This window comes from Acartia tonsa, chromosome 12, assembly GCF_053477335.1.
Source record: "Acartia tonsa isolate MP-2025a chromosome 12, ASM5347733v1, whole genome shotgun sequence".
NCBI lineage: Eukaryota > Metazoa > Arthropoda > Copepoda > Calanoida > Acartiidae > Acartia > Acartia tonsa.
This window is the reverse complement of record NC_137271.1, coordinates 14,860,248-14,875,101: the sequence shown is the minus strand read 5'-3', so window position 1 is coordinate 14,875,101 and position 14,854 is coordinate 14,860,248. Positions and strand designations below refer to the sequence as shown.

General features: G+C 31.5%; 1 protein-coding gene across 1 annotated transcript; it reads left to right on the top strand.

Annotated features, from left to right (window-relative positions):
* Positions 1–560: 560 nt before the first annotated feature.
* On the top strand, positions 561–14,821 carry LOC145333946 (xyloside xylosyltransferase 1-like). Its single transcript, XM_080179203.1, has 16 exons — positions 561–656; positions 884–920; positions 1,617–1,681; positions 4,357–4,443; positions 5,151–5,233; positions 5,827–5,875; positions 6,480–6,574; positions 7,058–7,154; positions 7,645–7,747; positions 9,124–9,193; positions 10,017–10,081; positions 10,692–10,742; positions 11,197–11,299; positions 11,751–11,819; positions 12,624–12,695; positions 13,223–14,821. Exons 3-16 carry the CDS (start codon positions 1,645–1,647, stop codon positions 13,382–13,384), a joined length of 1,143 nt encoding a protein of 380 aa, XP_080035329.1. The 5' UTR covers positions 561–656; positions 884–920; positions 1,617–1,644; the 3' UTR covers positions 13,385–14,821.
* The last annotated feature ends 33 nt before the right edge of the window (positions 14,822–14,854 follow it).

Sequence of the window (14,854 nt, the reverse complement as noted above, 5' to 3'; positions counted from 1 at the left end):
TAGCCTATCCTCATGATAAAGTAACAGGATGTCTAATTGTCTGTTTTTTGGTTTTTGTTTGTATCAAAGGATCTCGCTGAGCTGATGTGGTTCTTCTTTACAGGGTAGTTTCTTTTTGCTCCTGGGAAGGTTTATAACTATTTTGGGGAAAGGTGAGTTTTTGTCTGAAGCAATAGATATTGACAGATGGTTGCTCGAATCGGTTGTACAATTCAGGAAAGCTTTATAACTGTTTAGGGATGGTTTTAGGCTACTTTACTTACCTACCCCACCCAATAGCATTAGAATGGAAATATAATGCCAAAAATATATAGCTGGCTTGCCAATAAAACATAATTAAAACAACAAATCTAAAGTATAGATGTATTTACAGATAACTACCTGCCTCCAATTTTTAATGACCTTTTTCGTCTGCTAGATTGTTTTCTGATACTTGGCTGTGTTAATATTCCCGACACTATTAAATGATTAATAGAGACCTAAGTGAGAGTCGGAACTTATTTATCACCTTCCCCCTCTAGTGTTTTAATCTAATATTAAAACATATATATTTGAATTTAGTAATGAAGGCTTGAATGATATACTAGCTCGAAAATTAATATATTTTCGTGGTGCTTCGCGCGCAAGTGATTATGTGCAAAAACTACAGGATCTAAGTAAGTATTATTAGTAGTTCAGCTACTCTAAAGCAATTTTCCGTACGTCTGTCCGCTGATTTAAAAATCTATCACAATGCAACAATATTTATTTTTGGAATATTTTTACATTTCATTTAATGGTACTATGTTCTTTTTAATTTAACAAATTTGGTTGCAATTTTTTACCCCAATTTTAAATATTATATTTAAATTTATAAGAATTAATATTTTTTTACTGATTTTAGTTGATGGTAAATTGATATCTAGTCAGGAAGTAGTCAGGTAGAATTTAATTTTGTATGGATTCGAAACCGATAAATATCCGCTGGATTAGAACCGGTTCTAAGCCACACTGAAAATCAATTATCGTATCGAATTATATCCAGTTTTCTACGAAAATAAAAATATACATTTTAAAACTAAATCCTTATTTTAGACCTGAAATGCCGAAGTCACGGGCTAAAAAACTGTACATTTATATATCCACAGAAAGCTGTTTATAATACGATGCGATAAATAACTATTAATGTTTTTTTAGTAGCGAAGCTACTCTTTATGATATTCTGTGGTACGTCTGTAAATATTAAATGTAATTTTATGATGATCTAATTAAAGCTTTAAATTACAGAATTTTTAAATATTTCCTTCAAAATCAACACTTACAGAGTTGAATACAAAGATTCTTTAATTCTGATATCAAAGATATCCGTTACAGACAGTCATAGGGATCTACCCTAAAAATGAAAAAGCTTCGCTGTAAAAAAAATATAATTTAAATAAAGAAAAAATAAACCTTTCCTTAAATATATAATTGAGATTTAAACTAATTTTAAAAGTTCAATAATAACCCCGAAGATAATAGAGACCCCCCCCTATAGGTTTTAATTATTATTCCTACAGATGTTGAAGGAGGGGGAGGGTTGTGATAATTACATATTCCAAATGATTGATTTTCATTGTATAATTGTTTTTTTTCAGTCCTACGCCTGATTGCTTAAACATCGGAATGTTGATAGTCAATATGAATGAAGATAAAGATTTTGGTAAGTTTGTAGAAAAGCTACGCTACTAGACATCTTTGTCTGTCGGTCAGTCTCTTATTATGATATTGCCTATGATTCAGCAAATTAATTCCCTTTGAAATTGCTGAAAGTTTTGATATTTTAGTGGCGTATTTTTTTTGCATAAAACTTGTTTTGTGCTGATTTTCCCTAGTCAAACATAGAATTCAGGGGCGTCCAAGCTTTTTTTATTTGGGGGGGGGGGGGTAATCAACACTTTACCCCCCCCCCCCCCCCCATCGTGGACGTCCTTGATAGAAACCCCATTCTATCTTATTTAGGATAAATTGAAAATATGGGAGAATGGTTGTTTATCGTTCACGGTTGGACCCTCAGATGTCAAAACTTTATTTTAGTGTTTGGCCAAAATGACTTTGCAATTGTATCTGTAAGTACGTCTAATAACACCCTTTGCTACTTTTAAAATCCTAGAAATTTTTTTTTGCAAGAAAATTGCATAAATTCGCAACCTTTTTTAGAACCACTACATAACTCGAGTTTTAAAACTTTTTATATAAAATCCTTTTTACAAAAAATATCAATAATTACTTAAAATTAAACCTGAAAGAAAAAAAATCTCATTACACGTGTTAATTTGCATGTTTTAGGTCTTTTTTTAAGGAAAGTATAACTTCCACATTTTTGACAATAATTATATTTTTTTTAACATTTCAAAGTAAAATATAATAAAACTTAAACGATTTTTCTTGAATTATCAGTTGAAAATTTCATCAAACATGCAATTTAAGTGATGAAAATTTAATAAAATCATTTTTTGAATGTTTAGAATTACCAATTTTCTACATTTAAAACAAAATGTTAACAAAATTTAAAAACATTTTAACATATAACTTCAAAAATCAATAACATTTTATAAAAAGATGTTTAAAAAAATAAATCATTAAAAGGTATTAAAATGCATTTCAAATTACTTAAAATTAAAATGAGAACATCTTTTTACACTGTATGCTGTGTAATAGAGTTTAAATGACATGATTAGTGAATGAAATATTTCCTAAACTCCTTAAGCCTTTTTGTGACTATATTAAAAATAATTTATTTTGTTTTATATTGTTTTTCTATTCAAATATTTGACAAAATTTTCCCTACGTCAATAAAATAAAGTCAGTTTTTTACTGTTTCCAGGTTTTTCTTTATAATTATAACAATTAAATATAATATAAATCTTCATTATCTTTTATTTGAATTATCATACACATTAAAATGTAAAGTATAAGCTAGAATAGCACTTTTTTTAACGAATATTTTAATGACATTATATCAAAATAATTCCTCTTAAATATCACACAACATATGATTGGGAAGTATAGCCATTTCTTTGAGGTATAATATTTACAAAAATACCATTAATTCTGTTTTTATCAGAAGTTAAAAAAATTGAACAATTCTAAAACAATGGTTGGCTGTCTAGATATTGAGTACACTAAGACTACGGCTCTGTTCTATTGTAATAACGTTGCAAAAAGAGGGGTTCTGAAAGTAATCTACCTAATTATTTTTAAAGAACCAACAAGTACTATCAGTATCTTTTTTCTTGTAATCTAGCAGACAATCAAATCATAACACAATTTTCATGATAAAATATTCAGGTTTCTACTTCACATTTTAAAAAATATACTGATCAATAAAATGTTCAAAATTTTACTTTGTACTAATTGAAAAAATATGTTGTAATTCTTATTTTAAAGTTACATTTTTATCCCTGACAAAATCATAGACGACTTTTAAAGGCATCTTATCTAAACTTTTTGAAGAAAAACTTAAAAACGTTAATTAAGTATTAAAACTATTTTCTTCGATTTTTCTGAAGTTATTATCGCATTCTATGGGTTTTTTATTATCATTTACTTATATTGAAAGTGCCAAACATTGTACCCTAACTTATTCATTTAATAAAAAACCAAGCGTGCGTTTGTTACTCCTAAACTTTACGTTAGGTTAGTTTGGTTTAGGGTAGCACCACAGGGTATAGGCCCCGCAAGGTTAGGGCTCAACATTGTAGAGGGGGGACACTTTGAGGAAAAGCACCCAGAATTAAGCAATTAGAGAGTAGCTGCACTTTTAGACAGTATACAAAATACTAGGGATCATTTAAAACAAAAATAATCTGTTTCAGAATTGTTTAAATACAAGATAAAAATTGACATACTTACATTTAAGATGTTATAGAAATGCTACGCTTTTAGTATTCCTAAATTAAAATGACTAATGAGCCAATTATTTCATGTAGATTCTTGTCCCTGACCAATATGAAACTTTCTATTAAAGAAACAAAATAGTTCTAGCATTTTATGAGATATCAGGGTCCAATCCTTATAATAAAGTAAAAGGATGTTTGTCTGTACCGAAGGATCTCGCTAACCGCTGAACCTATCGGGTTCTTCTTTACAGGGTAGCTTCTCATAGGTCCCGAGAAGGTTTATAACTATTTTGGGGGAGGGTACCACCACCCTCCCAAGAGAAATCGCCCCTAGAAAAAAAATAACCCCCTCCCCTAAAATATTTTTTTTTACTTTAAAAAAAAATCTAAATTAAAAAAAATAGGTTTTGGGATTCAACTTCCCATCTCTTAGAGGCCTCTAGGGGCGCAGCTGCTAGTTATATATATAAATATATGAATATCTTTTAAATTTCAGATCTTGGATTTAAGACACGGACGATGTATTCTTTACTCAGTTTAATTCTCCTAGCCGATCCAAACAAACCCTTACATCTCATTTTTGGTAAGTTTTTATTTCAGGATATGCGGAAAGTGTCATGTGTGACGTCATAAAAATACGTCTATTATCCATCGCTTGTGTGTATACTTTCTCACTTCTCCTTTCATCCTTACATTTTAGACGGTTTTTATGACGTCACACATGATACTTTCCGCATATCCTTATTTTAATTTTTTTGTAGGAAAGCTACTCCAGAATTTACATTGTCTGTCCGTCCATAATGCTATTGGGTAAATGTTATCTTCTTATGTGCAGTTCAAGGTAGACTTTTTAGGAACTCTCTTTGTCTCTTGCTCTAGCAGTCAAGCTACAAAAAATATTTAATTATATTCTTATAAGATTTCGTGATTTTTTATATTTCACTGCCTTTTTTTGAAATCTACTCTATGAGTCACTTTGTCTGTATGTCCATCTATAATTGTGTTGCTTTTCGCTACTTAGGGATGTTGTCACCCTTGTTATTTATTAACATTTATTTTTAGATTTAGAGTAAAACACTTGAGAGGGAAGGGGTTAAATAACTGTATCTTCCCATCGCAATGAATTTGTCCTGACTCTCAATTGAGTCATTGATAATCAACCCTTGGTGTCGGTTATTTTAACATAGCCAAGCAGCGGAAAACAATTTGGTAGCAGACGAAAAAGGTCATTGAAAAAAGGAGAGAGGTAGTTATCTGGATAAAGATTATATTATAGATCTGTTTTTTTAGTAACTGATGAAAAAAGCAAGCTTCGGGTTGGGTGGATGGTTAAAGAAGTTATTTCTAAAATTCTTTTGGTGGAAACCCTAGCGGTAAGAAATACTCCTCATATAAAAGTGACATGATGTGTATCTGTATGTGTGTATGTAGCGAAGGATTTATAATACTGTTGAACCAAAATGGTTTTTACTTACAGCTTAAAGCTTTTAATAAACCTGGGGAAGGTTTTTATTGAGGAAAGACCCCCCCCCCCCCCCAAAGGAAAACGCCCCTATAAAAAGTAACACTATATACTGTTTTTCTTTTTCTTTTTGAAGCTTAAATTAAAAGTTTACGGTTGACTATCATTGACTGACAGACCAACGATCAACGTAACTTATATACTAGATGCTCATTGACATTGTTAATCTACACGAAAAATTTCAGCCCTTTACTCCAAATAGTAGCCGAGAAAATTTACGTTTCGCCCCTGAAAGTTTATTATACAAACATGCAGACGGTTATTTCACATTTTAGAGTAGCTTCGCTGCTAACAGACATTATAGAGAACCATAATAAACAGACGGACAAACTAAATATTTTTAAACCGAAAAACAGAAAACCAATTGACAAGCACAAAAATATATACAGGCAGTTATCTCTACATTGGTTAGCCAGAAAAAAAAAGTCAATTTTCTAATTCTAGGCGTTGCCAGGAGAAAAGACACACATACCAAAACTTTACTTTTCTATGGGTAAGTTATACTATGTTTATACTGTTTGTCAACTATATGGCAAAGATAAAAGCTGCACCCTGAGCATCTAGAGGCTCTGTATTGGAAGGGAAGATCGGTAAAACAGCATAAAACTGTGCTACCAAGACTCAAATCAAAATTTTTAATAGCTCAAAATTGAAGCTTCGCTGAAATCGAGAACTCATATGGTTTAGTAGTTCAATCTGTAGTGGAACAATTAGTGACCAAAAAATCAGCCATGTGACGTCATAAAAAAAATAAGGGATTTTTTTTATATTTTAGGAGTCTTCTTTCCCTTTTCTCCTCTCATCTCCCTCATTTTTATGATGATTCACTATAGATGATTACATATTTGCTCTCTAGTTCGTTTATTTCAAAGACCACTGAATGTAGCTGTCTATAGTGCCCTTGTAAAATGGGGATAGATGTCATTGTTTTTGGCCTACCTATTCTATACCCTATTCCCCATCTTTTTTTAGGGGGTTTTTGACCCCTTCCCTTTCTCTCTCCCTCTACTACGATACTAATGGAATAGGTAGGCCAAAAGCTGTGCCATCGTTCCCCATTATCCTGGGGCACTAAACACAGCTACATCTTATTTTAGTTGATTACCATGACGTGTCTCAGCATGGTACAGATTTCCAGTGGGTGTTCAAGTATCATCTGGACCTATTGACAGCTCACGGTGGCACCAATACGGTAGGTAACGTTGGGCTGTTTTTTACACTAGTCCCCAAAGTTTTATAATAACGTTTCTATCAGTTGGCTTAACAAATTTGGGGATTTTTATTGAATTTTAATTAGTTGTTTCCTTAAGTTAAGTCTCCACACGTTTAAACCAATATTTGTAATCTACAGAAAGGGTAACTTTGTGTAGCATCAAGGGATATATACATCAATTTATTGGCCATTGTCTTATCCCTTCAGATCCCTAAGTAAATATATATATACCTTTGCCAGGGATCCTAATGGATAAGACATTGGATGCTTGATTGTTGTACATTATGATAATGATTTTTTTTTTTTGGGGGGGGGGGGATGGAGTCGACCACCCTCCCATTTTTAATTTAAGTTTTAAAAGATAAAGAAAATTTTTTAGGGTAAGGATTGATTTTTTTCTTGGGAGAGTGGTAGTACCCTCCCCCAAAATAGTTATAAAGCTTAACAGATTTTTAATTTTAGAAAAAATATTTCATGGATTTCTTCAATATTGGACCGATGTACCACAGGGCCTTTACTAAACTAGAAAAACTACTTTTTGTGGATTGCTCTGATTTAGGTAAACATTTTTTGAGCTTTTAAAAAAATAATAATTTTCGAAATATTTCCAGCTCCTGCAAAAGACACAAACCCTACAGGGCCTAATCAATTGAGTACTAACCCTGTCATGCTCTTCTAACCTTTACTTAACCTAACCTAACTAATGAAATATCTAAATTTAATATATTTTTTTCTTTTCAAATTTTGTTGTTGATTCTTAAGTGAAAATTTTAGTTTTCTAAGAAATTGAATAATCAAATATTAGAAAAACTATTTATCGCATGGTATTGTAGACAGCTTTTCGCGAATATTAAAATAAAAAGGCCCTAGAGCCCGTGTAATAAAACTGGTAAAATGGATTTTTTTAATACTCGTTAAAAATTGTTGAAAAATGCGATATTTTTTCAGTATGACTAAGAACCATCCAGTAAATATTAATCGGTTTCGAAACCATTCTGAAAAATATTTGATGTCAAGCAAAGCTAATCATTTTTTTTTCTATAATTTAGAATACAGAGCAGACATAAATTTGATACGCCAAGAGTTTGATGAAATGGACAAATGGCCGGCAGTTGTTATGGGCATTGGTAAAGATCTCTCCCTACATTACTGGTAATTAATCTTGCTTTTTAAAAGCGAAACTTTTCTATAATAAGGACCTGTTCGTCCGTACGTCCGTCCGTCCGAGACGGATAGCTTTTTTCGTTATTTTAGGCATGTTAGAATTGTCCTATCGATTTCAAACTTTGCTTGATGATTCCTGTAGTAGTTAGGTACGATTTAGAAAGCGTAGCAACTCTATATTCAGTATCAAAATGTCTGTACGTCCATTTTAAACATGTTGATTTTTTTACCTTTTTAACAAAAAAATTTTTATGTGATAAAATCATCCGATTGTTCTGATTCCTAGGACAACAAAGTACAATATTAAGTATGTCCATAAACAATACATTACCCTGTATCAAGAAGTTTTTACTCACAATTTTGCTTTGACTCTTATTCATTTATATTCTGATTATTCTGATCTGACACTATGCAAGTGTTAATGTTCGTCTGTCATACCGTTTTAGAGCTTCGCTTTTATGGATGTTGTCATCCTTGTTTGTGTACAAGGATACCAACATGTAAAAGTAGCGAAGCTTATAAATATGAAACTAAAAAAATAGCCAAGTAGATAGAGGAAAACTAAGTAAAGTTTAGATGCTAATTGTTTTTTGAAATATTTACACGAAATTCAGAATATCTATCTATGATTGCTACTACATATAAAGCAAATACTCTTTTTTTCTGCATAATTTGTATAATCGCTGTATTACAGTTTATTGTCACTTATTATTACACACTTGTGGTTGCACCCCTAGCATCTAGGGTCTCATTAGTCAAAGGGGAAAATAAAAGAATAAAATCATCCCAAATCTTAAATTAAAAAAAAAAGGAATATCCTAAAACTATCCAGGGGCCCTAGTGAAGCCTTTCTCAAATATATGAATCATAGATTTCAGCAGTTTTTAAAATCTACGGACATAAAAACTTTATATTTTGTGTATATACTGATTTGGAAGACAAGATTCATAAAAGCTAAGCTTATTAAATCATATTGACAAAAGAACATCAACAAAATTATATTAACATTGCTTTAATGTTAAAAAATGAAATGAACCTTATTATAAAGATTTATTATTATAAAAATGCTTTGCTTATAACATATAGCACCTAATCTTACTATGAATCAATAATTTAAAGAAAATAAGAAAGGATAATCCTATCACGAGACACATATGTGGCAAAATGGTAAAGAAATTAAGCTCTTTATAGTGGCTATGAAAAATGACTTCATGACAAAAATTCTGAATCACGTCATATTAGAATAGTATGGCGTCATTTTTTATAGGCAATTTAAAGAGCTTCCTTGATTTTTAAAATTTATATGAAGTTTTAGATAGACATTGCTGACAAACAAACAAACATCATGATATTTATTCATCTAGGGACTGGGTTGTTTCATATAGACGGGAGGTTAAGAATAAAACTCACTTTGGAAAACCTGGCCGATATCAGGTTATACAGATAGATAGATAAATAGATAAATTGATTGATTCTTTTAAATCTGGATTGCCAGATAGATAGATTGTTTGATAGACATATTATAGATTGATATATATTTATAGAATGTTAGATTGATAGATTTAAATATTTTTTCATTGCTATTTTAATAGACTAAAAATTATGGGCTTATTATTATAATAGACAAATAAATTAACAGATTAATAGATTTAATAAATTAGTAGATAAATTGATTGATATTTTATGAATTGATAGATTGATTTTAGATTTAAAGATCGTTAGATTGTTGGATTGAAAGGTTGTGGGATTGCTGGAATGATAGTTGTTAGATTGACCAATTTGTAGATTGACGATTGTTAATGGATTGATAGATTAATAATTTGTTAGATTGATAGATTGATAAATTGATTAATAGATTTATAGATTAAAAATAAAATGATTGATTAATAGATCGAATACTTGATAGATTTAAGATTTACGCATATTTTGAAAGATTTTTATATTGGAAAATTTAAAAATTGATAGATTAATAAATTGTTAGATTAAAAATTGATAGATTAATAAATTGTTAGATTTATAGAATGTTAGATTGCTGTATTGAAAGGTTTTACATTTGCTGGATTAATAGGTTGTAAGATTGTCTGATTTGTAGATTGATAGATTAATGGATTGATAGATTATTAAGGTGATAAATAAAGTCTGGTGAATTTGTATATTAGTAGATTGGTAGATTTATCGGTTGATAGATTAATATGATATATATATTTTTAATCGTTAGATTAACGATTTTTGATTCAATTTTAACTCTTTTTTGTAGGGTTTTAATAGTGGAGTGGTTTTATATGATTTGGAGAAAATGAGGAATAGCAAAGTTTATAATGAGTAAGTCATAGTTTTACAAGTGCATACCACGCAAGGGCGGGATTCTCCTTCGATTTTAAAGTGCTCATCTAGAGAATCCAGAGCATCATCCGTATGTAATGGGATGCGATACTCTAACACCCAAGGATATTAGATTAAGTAACATCCAACAGACAACCAACCCTTTGATTGCACGACCTTTGTCTGAGAAATCCTAACTGTGCATGGTAATTAGTTGCGCCTGCTTTTAGTTCCCCCTACTTTTACTACTTATGTCACACAATTGACATAGCAGCAGTAGGAACTATTTTAAACGTATTTAGTTATGATGCGGTGTCGGACGAGCGGATGCGCTACGTATTGAGCCACGATCGCGGGTTTACAAGCGCTCCTACTCTAGGATTATTTGTCCGTCTATCTCAGAACAGTTTTCACTTATGTAGATATTCTAGTGACCAAACTTTTCAACCAATGGTAACTTTTATCATAATTTGTTGGGGATTTAAATTAATTTATCGTCGATTGTCTTATCCATTTAGATACCTTGGTTTTTTTTAAATTAATATTATATTATGTTTGGTGTCAAAAGCTTTCATGAAGTCCAAAATAACAAAGATTTTCTATTTTTCAGGGCAATAACAAAAGATTATGCTCTACAACTTTTTGAAGAATTGGGCTCTATGTAAGTATTCATATTTTATAGTGTATTCTATATAATGATATGCACAGTTTTTTTTTGCTAAGAGGGGTGCAAAGCACATCCGATAATGTTGTCACTAAAATACCCAATTTTGGAACACAGTAATAGTGTCTGACTGATTATGACGTAAAAAAAAAAATTAGCCAATGAGAGGCCACTATAAATTTTACCATTGATCAATAACGGCCTCTCATTGGCTAATTTTTTTTTGTTACGTCATAATCAGTCAGACACTATTACTGTGTTCCCAATTTTGTATATTTAAAAAAGTACAATTTTAAAAAAAAGTTTTATTTAATAAACAGTTAAGGTATAGGATAGGTTGGGTTTTTGTAAGAACTTTATAAACTTAGATGACACTATGAGGGGTGGGTTGGGGGGCTTTCCTTTGGTCCATTTGCTGGTTCTAGGGTTTAATACAGATTTGATATTTTAGACCAACCGTTGGAGATCAAGATTTCTACACAGCCCTGGGATTTGTCCATCCAGAATTATTCTATATTATTGACTGCAAGTTCAATGCACAAACTTCGCTACAAGTAAGTATAGCGTTCTTGTTTTTAAAAACAAAGCATTTTTTTATAATTAGGGCCGGTCCGTCCGTACGTCCTTAACGGTAAGCTCAGACAGCTAAATCGATTCCTAGATTTTTAGGTTTTCATGATTTTCTCTATTCCTTTTCAGGATTGGCGGCTGAAATTATCAGGGGTTTAATTTGCTCATATTCTACATTTTTCCATCAAGTTTCATTGAGATTTGTCTATTAATTGCGGTGCTAGATCGATTCCTAGATTTTTAAGTTTTAAAGGTTGCGTGATTTTAAAGGTATCTTGATTTTCCTATTTTGTCAAGTTTCATGTTTAATGTATGTTACTGCTCTATATTATATTTTTTCCTGATATCCCTTCATTATTTTTGAGCTTCGCTACTTATGGATGTTGTCATCCTTGTTTATATATTTATTATAGCATAATTTTTTTCATTTTTCAGTATATGCAAGAACGATTTAGAGATCGTTTTGACGAATATCATTACTGTGCTGAAATTGATCAAATAAAGGTAAATTATTGAAAAGCTACAATACAATATTTGAAAATCTGTTGGTTTGTCCTGCAATGAGTTGATTAATATTGGCACTCATTGGTTTCTAGATATGAATTTTTAATTTTTATAAAAATTTTAAACACAAAAAAACAATAACTTTATAGCTTACAAATTAGGTACGAAGGGAGTGAACAATGGGCTGTTTATTATACTAGTCACCAAAGTTTTATATAACGTTTTCTCACTTGTAAGCTTAACAATTTTGAGGACTTTTATCTAATTCTAATTGGTTGGTTCTTTTAGTTAAGTGACTAAACGTTACAACCACTAATTGTAATCTACAGAAGGGCTATGTACATCAATGTATTGGCCATTGTCTTATCCCTTTAGAACCTTGTAATGTAAGTCTGTCTGTCCGTCTCTCCTTCTGTGACTCGATATGGGAAATTGGATTTACTCAGACTCTATTAGAGATAAATGAATTATTTACAGATGTTGTCATCCTGTTTTTTAAAAGCGAATTATTCCTATTATTAGGATCGGTCTGTCTTGGTGTTTAATACTAAAAGTGCAACCAAAATTTGTTTTTTTGCAATGTTTGCTTGTAAAGCGCTGAAAAGTGTCATGCGTGACGTCATAAAAATACATCTAAAAAGAAGGAATGAGAGGAGAACTAGGAAGGAAACCCCCCAAAAAAGAGATTGATTGAGACGTTTTTTATGACATCATATATGACACTTTCCAGCGCTTCATTGCTTGTTTGTTTGATTTGTTCAGCTTCGCTTTTTATGAATGTTATCATCCTTGTTTTTCCTCTAGATAATTCACAAGAACGGATGTGGTCCAACTCCCAGAGTTTGCGGTGAGGACGAAAGCAAAGTTGCAACGAAGGTAAAATTTGTTTCTCTATTTAGAGCAAGGGGTTAAGGAACATTGTTTATTGGCCAAAGTTTTATAAAAAACGTTTTATATTTGTTGGCTGAATAACTTTGGTAACTTTTATTCAAATTTGATTGGTTAATTGGAGTGGTTAAACGCTTAAACCACTTATTGTAATCTACAGAGTGTTAATTTCATGTATCGTCATTGGGGATGAACATTAATTTATCACTTTTTCCCCCAACATTTAATTAAAAGAATAGAGGGGACAGGGGTTAATTAACTATAGGTCCATGGGATGGGGACCCTAAGCCGATATTCGATTGGGTTTTTTAATATTATTAGCCAATAGCGTTGGAAATAACAACACAGCCAAGTCGCTACAAAAGACCCAATAAAAATTGGGACAGGAACCCGGCCCTGTGGGCAGAGCTAAATATAGGTGCTGTCCCCTTTATTTTTTTACTTTAATCTCCAACACTATCTAAGTATTTTTCTGTCTTTTACTTTTTTTTATAAAATATATTTTAATTTTTCAGTATTACCTTGCTGGAGCCTACAACGAAATAGAACGACAAATAGACTGGTCATTCTTTGCGAGACAAAAGTATAGAGAAGTGCCGAAATTAAATTTTATAAACTATTACAACTATATTGGGGGAAAACAACGGTTTGATGGATATTTGGGAAACATTTTATGATTATTGAATGTAAATTTTTGCCATTGGACAATCCCTCCCTCACCCACTATGTTTTAAATTAAAGTATTAAAAGCACCTTTTAGGTTAGGATAGAAATTCATAGTGTTAGAGTTCATTAAGAGGTTAAAACAAGTTAGTTTTTAAATCAAGATAGAAGGGGGGGGGGGAGGAAGGTCCTATGGCCATCAAAATGAAAAATACTATTAAATCTTATTTTAGAAGAAGCAAAGCTGCTTTGCAAGTATTTTGCGCCTGTCAGTCTGAGACGTTAATCTATGTTTAAGTTATTATCTTATTGGGCTTTTCTAGAGAGATTTATTTTTTTTAGAATCGTTCCAATTGTTTCTTTGCTACTTTTGGACGTATTAGTACTTGTATTAAATTTTGTGATATTATTGAATTTAAATTATTAGCATGCGGATTCGCGGAAGGGGGGTTTATTGAAGGTTTTATACCCCCCCCCCCCTCATGTTAATCTATGTGCACGCCACTGAATGTTATGTTGTTATGTCTTGCCACATTAGTTTATATTACAAGGCGTTGCTACAAAAGACCAACTCTACAAAAGACCAACGCCTACAAAAGACCAATGCCTACAAAAGACCAACACCTATATATTATTATATAAACAATAAATTTATTAATAATGTATTACATAATCAATACATGGCCACAGCGCTCGGCCCCCTTGCCTATAACCTAACCTAACCTTACTTAAATATTGAGAAAAAAAAATATTACAAATTTGAAAAAAATCTACCAACCACTTTTTGTAAAATCCACGATATTCTAAACTATAAATAAATTAATGTACATTTAACATTTATACATATAGGTTAGGTTAGGTTATAGGCAAGGGGGCCGAGCGCCCGCGGCTAGGCAGGCCAGGGGGCCGAGCTCTGCGGCCATGACCTTCTAGCATTAAGATTTTTTTAATGTTGGTCTTTTGTAGGCGTTGGTCTTTTGTAGAGTTGGTCTTTTGTAGCAACGCCATATTACAATGCATTACAAACTATTTAGACTATTTATATGGATGGACAATAAATTAATCTTCTTCCCAAAATATATTAGTGGTTATTTATTGCATTGTATTATAGACAGCTTTTCGCGGATTTGAAATTAAATAATATAAGATTAAAACAAGTTTTGTTCGCCCAGAGGGGCCGAAGTCCCGGGCTAACAAAATTGCTATAATATTATGGTTTTTATTTAGTTTTCGTGGAAAATTGTCTGTAATACGATACTATGCAAATTTTTTTTTAGTGTAGCTGAGAACTGGTTCTAATCCTGCGGATATTAATCGGTTTTGTAGTTATACTTGGAAAATAGTTTCTGCCTTTAGAAGAAAGGGGTGACTTTCCTCTGGATCATTTTAATCTACTTAAACATGAATTTAGTACATAATTGAGGGGTAGATTAATCGTCTATTGTCCTATTGCTGTACATATAATGTATACAAAACACTTTTAT

Excerpts from the sequence above, each read along its gene's own strand:
- LOC145333946 (XM_080179203.1), top strand. The coding sequence starts at position 1,645 with ATGTTGATAGTCAATATGAATGAAGATAAAGATTTTG. Across the intron at positions 11,300-11,750 it reads ATGCACAAACTTCGCTACAA|TATATGCAAGAACGATTTAG; the intron begins GTAAGTATAGCG and ends TTCATTTTTCAG. Across the intron at positions 12,696-13,222 it reads AAAGCAAAGTTGCAACGAAG|TATTACCTTGCTGGAGCCTA; the intron begins GTAAAATTTGTT and ends TTAATTTTTCAG.